This window comes from Myripristis murdjan, chromosome 14 (assembly GCF_902150065.1).
Source record: "Myripristis murdjan chromosome 14, fMyrMur1.1, whole genome shotgun sequence".
Taxonomy (NCBI): Eukaryota; Metazoa; Chordata; class Actinopteri; order Holocentriformes; family Holocentridae; genus Myripristis; species Myripristis murdjan.
The window spans coordinates 28808946-28820599 of record NC_043993.1 but is presented as its reverse complement, the minus strand read 5'-3'; the positions used below and the strand labels follow the sequence as shown (position 1 = coordinate 28820599).

At 40.6% G+C, this 11654-nt stretch overlaps 1 protein-coding gene across 1 annotated transcript in view; it reads right to left on the bottom strand.

The window, feature by feature from the left end:
• Positions 1 to 222: 222 nt before the first annotated feature.
• The window catches only part of esama (endothelial cell adhesion molecule a), a 58881-nt gene continuing 47449 nt past the window's right edge, over positions 223 to 11654 (bottom strand). The window contains exons 2-7 of the mRNA XM_030069391.1: positions 10111 to 10262; positions 8294 to 8495; positions 7114 to 7269; positions 4854 to 4976; positions 3954 to 4086; positions 223 to 3778 (exon numbers count right to left, since the gene is read on the bottom strand). Coding sequence (XP_029925251.1) covers positions 3250 to 3778; positions 3954 to 4086; positions 4854 to 4976; positions 7114 to 7269; positions 8294 to 8495; positions 10111 to 10262 — 1295 coding nt within the window. The 3' untranslated portion in view covers positions 223 to 3249. The remainder of the gene's footprint in view (positions 3779 to 3953; positions 4087 to 4853; positions 4977 to 7113; positions 7270 to 8293; positions 8496 to 10110; positions 10263 to 11654) is intronic.

The following is an 11654-nucleotide window of genomic DNA, read 5'->3' as shown; positions in this document are numbered from 1 at the left end:
CAAAGCCTTATTTTAAAGAAATGCGACAGTGTAAATCACCCTGTAAAGTGTCTTTTTCTTCATAGTGGTCGAGTGATTTTGCCTTAGATAAAAACAGGAATTGGGTGGAATTATTTCACCTCACTGACAGAATCTTTCAGACCATAAACAGTTTGTTAGGATTGCAGTGTAGCTTTAAAAAAAAAAAAAAACAGAAAAAAAGCAAATGAAAAGACAAAGCGGTTTTCTGATAATGTCTCTTTTAATTGAAAATATCATACAAAGCCTTTTCCATGAACTTAAATATGGAAGGTACAAGTGAAGACACTGCTGTCCATGGTGTAGCAGAGGCCGACATAAATAAGCACAAGTTTGGCCACCAGTTTCGAGAGCAATATAATCCACCACGGCCTCAAACTCACTGACCAACACAGTGAGCGTCATCGTCATTTTTACTATTTATAAAATTTGCCCACATATTTTGTTCACTATATATTAGAGTATAAAAAATAAAGGCTTGTCTTGAATACATTTTTAATGTACAGTTTAAAGGACTTTTTAACCCAGGGTATTTATGAGAGAGTGTGTACACATGGAGTCTCGTGTCCCCCTCAACTTACTGATGGAAAACAACTGAAAAAATTTCTTATTTCTCATTTCGGATGATTTCAGCAGGGCTCATTTTGCTCCAGTGGGTTACAAACAACAGAAATCTAGAAAATCCATCACAGCTTCAAAATACATTTAACACTTGTGTTTAGCTGTCACATCATCGCTGTCATTCCTTGAGTTAAAATATATAGACTCTGGTTCCAGACTGGGCACGCGAAGAAGGCTTTTTAACAGTCTCTTCATTTCATCCGGAGGAAACTTTTCACCTCAGATGATCCATTTTTGGATTTGGTAGTTTTTATTCCCTTTTTCTCCTGATCTTTTGTGCACATAAAAAAAAAAAAATGACAAAGCAACAACAATGAATATAATGCTCCAGTGTAATGACAATACAGCAGAATCATGGATGGCAATATTCACTCCTTGTTTAGCCACGTTTAACTTTTACCTTCAGATAGAGACGAATGGTGTGACAGCAGGCGTATAGTGAGTGACTTGGAAGTGGCCAGACAAAAGGTAAACAGGCCACAGATGGGAAAAAAAAATAATGATTGGATGCTGAAAGTGACTTCTACAAACTCAGATGCTGAAAGAAAAAGCGGTTCTTAACCCAACACTGATCACATGGTCAGCCTGTCACCTTTAAGTATTCATCCAAAATTCAGTGCTTATTTTGTTCAGTAGCCTAAAGTCAGCACATTTTTAATCTTATGTTGTGGATTTTTAACAAAGCACAATAGGATTTATGTATGTTTAAATTTGCAAGATAAATTCGCTTCTTCCACTTTAATGAGGAACTGTGGATCTTTGATGTCCCGTCTGTGGAAGGGAAGGTTCAGAGGTCGTGGACAAAGGGTCAGCAACCTTCGGCGTGTAAACCAGCGGTCCACTAACAATCAGAGTGTGCAAGAGAGGCCATTTTTTTTTTAGGAAATGTTGAAGTGCCTTCTCATGCCATTGGCTGTTGCACGGTCTGTTATTTAGTGCGGTCATTGGCACAGCCTCCTGCTCAGAGGCTGTGCCAGATTGTGTCAGCAAAGCTAAAGTAAAGCTTAGACGGAGGAGTGAGGTGAGTATTTTATGTTTTGAAAATGTTGTCTGAGTGTGAGATGTCATTTTGAGACAAGACACAAGAAAACAACGTGGAGCGTCCAGGTACGGGAGGAAACCCAACACCTGCGAAATCTTTTTTTTTGATTGTCACCCCTCCGATCACACCGCTGACTGGTGAACCGTCAAAGTCTACTGTTGCTGTGCATGTAGCCTATATGGATGGAATAAAATTACTTGATTAACTTGATGCTAATGTCAACATGGCACAGGAATTAACAAGAAAATGTAAAACTGGCACTTTGTATCAAAAAGGTTGCCGACCCCCGTCTCAGACACTTTCACACTGCCACAAGCCCGCTGTTACCATTTGTTAGAAATGCGGCTGGAAATCAACAGGGAAAGAAACGATTTCTCTGCAAAAGCATAAAGGCATGTAGCTTATGGGAGCAAATCAAAACGCGATGTTGAGTAAAAGTGTTCCTTTCCCCGGCGAGCTGCACAGGAGAACAGCCTACAGTGTACGTAAAGAGAGCATTTCAACATAATAAAGCGATATATCTTTGGTTTGGTATCCAGTGTTGTAGGCTACATTATCACCTGTATCGTATAGCATGTACAGGCCGTGCCTATTCATATGCACATGTGTCACACATAAAATAAATATTGTATTTACAACTTCAGTGCAGCGAGCAACTTTAAATTATTACAACTCAGGAGTGGACTAATATATGCTCGGCAAAGTCTCTGATACTGCAGATGTGAATGGTGCTCTGTATTGTAAGAAGCTTTTCCTAAGCTTTGTTTAAAAAAAAAAAATGTTTAAAGCATTGAGTCTAAGTCTTCATAAGCTGAATCCTTGGCGGAAATCAAGCCAAAAAGAGATTATGATACTAGTGTCTCCGAATGTGTGATGTTGTCTCGTCTTTCTGTTCATTCATCTGCTGCGAGCCTGTGGTCATTAACACGCACTCTCACACAAGTCTCTCTCACTCATCTCTTCCTCACATCATTTTGAGTAACATTCTTTAAAATGCAAGTGTTTATACCTCTTTTCGCCTGTAAGAGTCACACACTTGGTTGTTTCTTATGTCATAAGGTGATATATCTGTGAGTCCCATGTACAAACAAAACCAATATCGATCCATTTGTTTCGTCCTTGCTGTTGTGACATTTGCATGATAGGAGCACAACAACAGGTTTTGAGGAAAATGAGACATTTAAAAGATAATTTGAAAAAAAAAAAACATTAGAAATGCATTGATACAATAGAAAACAAGATACTGCACAAATGTATAAAAGCCATATCTATACATACTTTTTCTACAGTGCATATATAGTATAAAAGAGGCTTGAGTATACCTAAAGCAAGTCAACACAGTCTGTGCTGGAGCGTTCTGCCAGGTGTCACCGCATTTTGACGATATCAAAAAGCTTCCTGGTGCCAAAGCAAGAGTCCATCTATTTTAGCTAAACGGTAGTTAAAGCGTTCCCTTTGAAAGGAAGAAAAAGTCGGCGGCTGACCCTTCCCTTAAGGTTAAAGGTACAGTGTGCCACCATACCAAAGTGAGTTTTTTGACAACAATGTTTCGCCACTCGTTGCTGGCGTTAGACCAGCGATCCAGCCTGGTTCTGCGCAGGCACCATGATCGGCACCCCTCCCATCCGAGTGATGTTGGAGGCCGTGACCACGGAGGTGGGCAGTGGAGGCGGGCGGGGAGCGGCCTGGGGCTGTTGGTGAGGTTGGCTGTAGGTCTGTGGCAGCGGCTGGGCCTGGGGCAGCTGGGTGTAGCGCTCCGGTCTGGGCAAGGTGCTCCCGTTGGTGCTGCCCTCGGACGACGGTTGACCGCGGGGCAGGGTGGCGCTGCTGTTGTAGCCGTAGTGGGTCGGGGTGGAAGCTCCCTGCTGGCGGGACGGTCTGTAGCCGGCCGTGCTGCCCGTGGCGGTGATGATGGAGGCGGTGTCCGAGGGCGGGCGCTGGGGGTACTGCTGCAGGTGGTGGTGGTTGTTGTGATGTGACGGCTCCTTGTGGTGCGGGCTGGAGGTGATGGAGGACAGCGTGCCGTTCTTGGAGATGATGTCCGAGCCCATGCCGCTCTTGGCCCATGACACGCGCTTGGGAGCCTGGGCGTCCTCCCTGGAGGTGGAGACATGGACACGTATTGGACACTCCACACAAAAAACACTAAACTGTCTCATATGCACAAATCCTAGCTGGTTTACATGGAGCAAAAGCCTTGTTCATGAGTTTTTATATGATGTAACTGTGGAGAATAAGAAAGCTTCAGCAGCTGTAAGACACGTGGACTCACTTGATGTCGTTGGCCATGTCATCTTCGCTGTCTCGTCGCCTCTTCATCAGGAAGACGAACAAGATAAGAAGAAGGAAGATGAAGCCGATCACTGAACCCACTACGGCACCGACTATCATCCCCACATTAGTGGCTGTAAAGAACAAACCAGATCACGCACTCATAAACACCACAAAAAACTGAAATTGCCACCACAGTGATCTGGTAATAACAGGAGACACTTGACTTATGAGGCTTATCAGGCTTGATTTGAACTTCTATCATTTGCTAATGTTTGTCACATAACTGTTAAACACTCAGACCTGATTGGTTGTTCTGTGGTTGGATATTTCTAACCTGTTACCTTTGTTTATGAAGCATTATTTTAATTATGTATAGCTTTACAGTGCTATGAATGATCACTTCAGGTAGGTTTGATATATCACTATATCAGAACATCTGGTCCATTTACTTTAGGTAAACAAGCCAACAATGACAAACAGTGACACCTGCTGGAGCCAAATGTCATTACAACATGGATATCAAATCAAATTGCAAGGTAATATAGGAACAGCAGCTAAAAACAAACAAACAAACAAACAAAATCATAGTAATTTAGACTATAATATAGGGACATAGACTATAACATGCAGTAACCCCAGAGCTGTGTCAAACAGACTTGGCAGCCCAAGAGGCCCTCCACCATTACTGAAGTCAGAATCTATGAATTACTCTAGTGGAGTCTTGAAAGCTACTAAAATCATTTCAAAATGTATAATGTGTTTCAAATAACTGGTGTTTTTATAAATAGCCATGTAGTAAGTTTAGGATAATGCCTGGCTGGTTTTACATTATCTCTCATGTGTGTGACTGTGAATTTGATCGTTTCCCAGTGCCTGTGGTTTTGTTTGTGCGACGTACAGGTGATGATCTCCAGGTTGATGTAGCAGGTCTCTGAGCCGGCTGAGTTGGTGGCTGCACACACGTACTTCCCCGACATGTTGCTGCTCAGGTTGTTCAGCTTCAGGGTGCCCGTCTTTTCATCTGAAACGCGTATAAGACATTGAGGGAAAATGGTCAGGTACAAACACATACACTTTGGTCTTTGCATTTCCTGTTTTGGTGGAGCACACAAAGGGGTGGAGCATTATTGGTGTGGTTTATATGTTGAATGGGGTCTTGCGTTCGTGATTCATAAGTTTCCTGTGGTTACTTAGCAACACTAAACACACTATGTTGTACCTACTGAAGGTGCAATAGGTAATATCAGGGACACTGACTCTTTCCATGATGTGAACTGATGAGGTGAATCAACGCAACAGCCTACAGTAAAGTACACATTTTTCTACATTATGGTATAGAGCTAAAAATTACTGTGATATCAGTGATATTGCACAGATTATAATCCGTACAACACTGGGGCTGCTTTCATGCCAAAGCAGCAAGTCATTGTTCTAATCTGCTATCTATTTAATTCCTAAATAATAAGCATTAAGGATGAAACAGTTAACCTAACCTAGACATGCCGTCACATAGGCTGGTCAGTTTTACAATCTACTTGGTTTCTGACGTAGTGGCACTGTTACATTATGAAATGTGAAATCCAGTATATTAGAACAACAAAGCAAATAAAAGTAAACATGGAAAACTTAATTGCTTTATTTTACATTTTATTGATAATGATGCCGTAGTGTTCCCTTCCGATCCTGTGAGGCATTTCTTTAGTGTTGGATATGGTGTCATCCAGGATGATACTCTAATCTTACTGGTTTATTACTTATAGCTTTGAATAGCATGACTCCACTCTGTTTTAGGTCAGACCACTTAAAACAAAACCAATAGATTTCGGCAATTTTGGTGGCCACTAGGCTGGGCTATATGAACAAAACAAAAGAAATACAATATCTTTGAGTCTAATGAATTAATAAAACTACATTCTTCTTCTGTAATGCAGCCTTTAACCAGGCAAAGACAATACTTAATTCATGTCATATTATGGCATCCAAAATCTCAGCCGATATCTAGTTCCATATCATGATATTGATACAATATCAATAAATTGCCCAGCCCTTCTATGTATGTACCTGAGTGAGTGGATATATCACTCAGAGTTCTTGCTTTAGTTAAGATAAACAACATCTACTGGATGAATGGATCAAATCTTTGTCTTAAAAAAGCATCTTCCTCCGTCACAGAGGAACGTCTCCATGCTGGTGTTTTCATTCCACTCTACTGTAATTTCCCAGTTGTAACACTGAAAACTGGGTTGTACACCAGGCCTTCAGAAACTTGACTGAAGGTAAAATGAGGTGAAGTGCGGAACCAAACAGAAGGAAGTGTTTTAAAACACCGAAATGACAAAACTGGCTTCAGGATCTTTCTGAGCTTCAGTCTAGCGAGATAGCCTGTGTGTCCCAAGCAGCCCCACAATCTCAAACAGTGAAACAGATCAGCGACAGTGACACTAACGCCTGAATGATACAAAGTTTGCTGATTAAATTTCCTTTGGAGTGAGTGCTCTATCTGATACAACCTCGTCTTCCTCAGGTCTCTTAATCAACTACATGCACATGTGCACTCAGTGACCACTTTATTAGGTCCACCAGCACAATCTAATCCAATCCAACTGTTGTACCATAAAGTTTTCTTTCCTGCTGCTTATAATGCCCAGGATTTTTTTTTTTTTGTCAGACTAATAGAGGTGTTCATTCACTCCTATGTTTGACATTGAGCTCATAGTTAGTGCTGCTGTGAGTCTGGACTGCATTTTATTGAGAGCTGTTTCCAATAATCTGTCCCCCTCGTGTATACATAAACAGGGAGGACAAAAAATTAGAAACACCTGTCAATATAATGTAGTCCAGTACAAGACCTCTGCAAACTACAACCTCAGTAATAAACACAGACTTAAATCTACACATTCTCCACAATGTCAACACAAACTGAACATTATAAACTTTCATAAAAGGTAGAATTGAAGGCAAAGTTGCTGCATTGAACTGAACTGCATTAGATTGTACAGGTGGAGCTGATAAAGTGGACATTGGAGGAGTGTATATTCCCATTCCAAACTCTTCAACACGGGCAACAATGACATTTTGAACCAATGTGCTGTTACTGATACATACCAGTAGAGAATAAATGACATGATTAATGGTGATCAGCTTCTGGTCGTACTCACTGAGCATGGGTGGGAAGAAGACCTCGTGGGTCGGGCTGGATTTGGTCCACCTGTACATGGGAATGGGCTTCCCAGCGCTGGACTTACAGCTCAGAGTCACGTTGCCCTTCAGCACCGGCTTCCCTGACATAGAGCACTTCGGGACAGCAGGGGGGACTGAGAGAGGAGAGGAGAGGAGAGGAGAGGAGGGGAGAGGGAGGAGAGGAGAGGAGAGGAGAGATCATATGGGGTTCAATTCACTTTTCATTTTACTATATATGGCCGCTGTTAACAAGGCAACAAAACTACTGAAGCATGAATGATTGGATTATAAAACATGTTTATTTGTGTGTGTCTGTGTGCATTGTGTTTTATTTGATTGTGAATTAAAGATTAACATCTGTGCATTCATTTTTTTGTATTTCATTCATTAATTCACTCATTCATTTTTTTTTTTTTATTTTTTTTTTATTTAATTTAATTTAATTTTTAGTAGTGGGGGTACACTGAAGCCATGCTAGATTTATTATTCATGCGGCTGCATGGGCACATACTTTTATTCCTCTTTGTTTGTCTTTGAATTTTGATTTTTTTTCCAATTATCTTTTCAGTTTATTTCTAATTATTTTGTTATGTTTGATTGTGGACTGAAGATCGACAGCTGTGTATTCACTGGTGTGAGCCGCATTAATTATGTAACTCATTCATTCATCTTTTATTGGTGATCTAATTTATTCCTTTCTCTTTTTGTGATTGTATTTTCATTTTTTTCATTATTCTGGTCGTTTATTCATGAGACAAACTGTGAGTTTTGTGTTGTGTTACACAGTGTGTAAAGTTATTAATAGTAGTACCACCACTTTCACCACTACCTTTACCACCACTATTAATCACACTAGTAGTAAATAGCATTAATGAATAGGTCATTCTATTGTAAACTGTGTAAACTTTATTGTGTTTTATAATTCCTGGAATGAAATTAACACTCACACAAGCCCGCTCAAGTTTTACCAATTTAATCATAGTATATATAAATATATATATATTTTTTGTGTGAATGCAGATTCAAGAGTAAAAATGAATTTACTGATTTTTCTGAACTATAAGTAAAGCCATAATGGTGGCTATAATTACGTGGTAAGTGCTTAGAGATCAGACGTGGTGGATTTTCATTTCCTCTCGGCTAAAAGTTGTTTCTCACCCTTGACGTCGAGGCTGAGCTCGGCGGTGAGGCCTGGGTTGTCGGGGATGATGACCTGGCAGAAGTAGCGTCCGGAGTCCGACTCCTGGGTGTTGTTGATGTACAGCGACACGTTGGTCGAGGGCATGGCGGACATGAAGCCGACGCGCCCCTTAAACTGCGGGCTGGCCACGCTGATGGAGTCCTTGGTGTAGGAGATGATCTGGGCACGAAAACAGAAAGACGGTGTTGGATGTCAAACAAGGTGTGTGCTGCTGATTTTCTGGCTCGTCCCATGAATACCAACAGGCAAATAAATCCTGAGGTTTTAATGCTGACTGTGGCACAACGAGAAGCCCTGATCAGGGGATTTAAGGGACATTTCACTTAAGTTGTACTAGGAGCCAGTGTACAGACACCAATATTTGACTTGCTGTAATCTCAAGTCTCATTTGGACAAAACATGACTGAATCTTGGATTTCACATGATTTTCAAACTTCAAATTAGTCTTTAGTTTGTCTGTAACTGCTATACTTGGTACTGCAACATGCACCTGATCTGGCCATGCAAAAAAATTATAACATACACTTCTCTGTCTAACCAAAGATTGTGGGATCTAGGTTTGGCTGAGGTAGCGGGATTTAATTCTTTTGATTCATGTTTCTGGCTACAAATTAAAGTGCGACAGAACGAGAGAAGGGATGATTGTCCACTCGTATGAAAAAGCCTCACTTTTAATCAACTGTGTCTTTCCCAGCTCTGTGAGAGTTCTCTTTTCCCCTGTTTTCTTTTTTGTTTTGGATCCTCTTTGGGGTTGTCCATCTGCACAGCCCAATAATCTGAACTAAGCAGACACACACGCTAGGCCACAGCTAGGTCCCTAGATAACATGTTTACTCATGGTGAACTGAAAAAAAAAAAGCACAATAAAAGATTGCAGACAGAGTTCATCCAGTCGGGCTTGATGTGTTAACCTCCTCTGCTCGATTTAATTTGTTTCGAGTGCAGCAGTGATTTTAAAATAGTCTCATTTGGAAACACATTTACCTCTGCCTGAACTTGGTGACAAAGATAAAAAAAAAAAAAAAAAAACAACATCACACTGGCACCAATGTATTTAAGCAGTAAGGAAATAATACAGTGCTTAAATGAAAGATATAAACTATGTTTTTCTTGGATTAATCTCCAAGGCTTTCCAGTGGAAACGCTTTTGCAGATTAACAGTATAAGAGAAGACAAACATCCCTCATAAGTGTAATCCCAGATATTATAAGCACAGATGGTAAAGAAAAAAAGATTTTCCTGCCGAGCTGTGGATGCAGCTTTATATGGGCTACAGAGCAGGACGTGTAAAAGAAGTATCATAGAAATATTGCCCATTATCTAATGTGAAGCTAAACACATGAGAGATTTTAAACTGGGACGTGACAGGGGACATCGTTAAAACTCAACTGCATGCAGCAAGGTTTTTGATAAATAATTACTCATTAACAAAACAGCTGATTTCTACAAAATGATTTATCACTGTCTCTGGCTGTCATTATATCAGATTTTCACCACATGATTATGATGGCCAAAAGCATTCACAACAATGATATTATCAAGATAGGTGTAGAAAATTACTTCTAATAATACTATAATAATATTGATAATGCCGTCAGTCAAATGCACCTTCAACTTTGTTTATTGTGCGTATTGTATTTTTTCCGGCAGAGGAATTACACTTAGACAAAGACCCTGTGACCTCTTGAAATCTTTAAAACACTTCTGATTTCTATTTCGTGTTTCTGTAAAAAACCTCTTTTGTGCTGGGAGTGTTCCCCGTTTGGTTCCTCACCAGTTTGGTGTTGTTGGAGACAAAGTTCCAGAGCACGGTGTTGGTGTTCTTGTCGGTCCCTGGCTGCGGGGTGTACCAGGCCCTCAGCACCACCATGCGGCCCTTGATCACGCTCATGCTGGTTTGGGGCATCTGGATCTCGGCCCATACGACTGCACGGAGGAGGAAAGGCGGACACAAAGGGAGGACACGGTCAGTGGGGGCTTATCGGGTGCAGACACATTCTGTCGTGAATAATGGAGATGTTATGACTCTACGTCGATGCAAAACATCAATTCCAGCAGCCCTTCAATTTGAACTCATTTGATCCAGCAGTAAACATGTTTCTCAATGCTGCTTTGTGTCTCTGTGATGCGGCTGTTGCTGTCAATGAAAGAAACATTAAATATGTCATCTAAAAATACCCCACAACCACAAGTGTTAAAGTCAGGATCTCAGCAAACATTCAGACAATAAATTCACAGTAGGGGAAAAGAACCACGGTGGTTTGACATACCAGAAAAAGACAATAATGTTACCTAGTAGTGTTTGGACTTGGCACCCTTTAGCACTTATTACCAAAATCTTCCAAAACATAATAGAACAGCAAATAAAAAGGCTGTAGGCACTATGTCAGACATGTCGATAAACACTGGTGGCTGTACATCACGAAAGCGTTTCCTACCAACCAAAGTTTGGAAGATATCCATGCAGGCGAGCACTTGTTGAGGCAAAGTCTTCAAAGTTAGAGACATCTTCCTGTGAGATGCCAACGTGCCGTTTGAGTTATTGACCAGCGAGCGATAAAGACTTTTCATCACATGAAAACAACTCCAGTTTCTCTGTGGTGCTGTCGGACGCCAGGCTCAGAGAATGTATATCCAATCACACACAGAATCCACATTATCTATATCGGCAGCATCATTTTTTTTTTTTAATCCTCAATACTCTGTTGCAGTAAGGGAATTATAAGGGACTTACTGTGATGTTGAAATGAGTGGGGGGAAACACTTGGATCTCGTTTGAGCCTTAAAGGTGCAGTGCGTGTAATAATGCTACAGCAGTGGGATATACCAGTGGCGAAGCTGCTGGTTGAATCTACTTAAGTGTTTTCACAAAAGACGTCAACAAAGAGCGTCTACTAATCCGTGGCACAGTATAAGAGCATGAATAGCTGTGATTTAGTTATGAATGTTTTGAACACGGCTTAACAGCTGAGGCTGTAAAGTCAAGGCAAACTGAGCAAAAAAGTGACACAGGGCCGTGCATATATTCTTACTAGTGCAGGGCTTCTTCAAGGTCACCTATTACAATAACTATACCAGGGAAAAATGTATTCTATTTAAGACCTTTTCAAGATAAATTTTAACCAAACATTAGATAGATTTTTTTGATAATAGCTGCAGCAAGAATAAATCTAAAAAGACTTGGTTTTTTTTTTTGTTTGTTTTGTTTTTGTTTTTGTTTTTTTACACAGAACTTGAGACAAGTCCAAGGATTTTTATGGATTTCTCTCCACAGATGCTAAAGTGAAGAATTTGGTTGCTTGTGTGCCTGAAAATGTA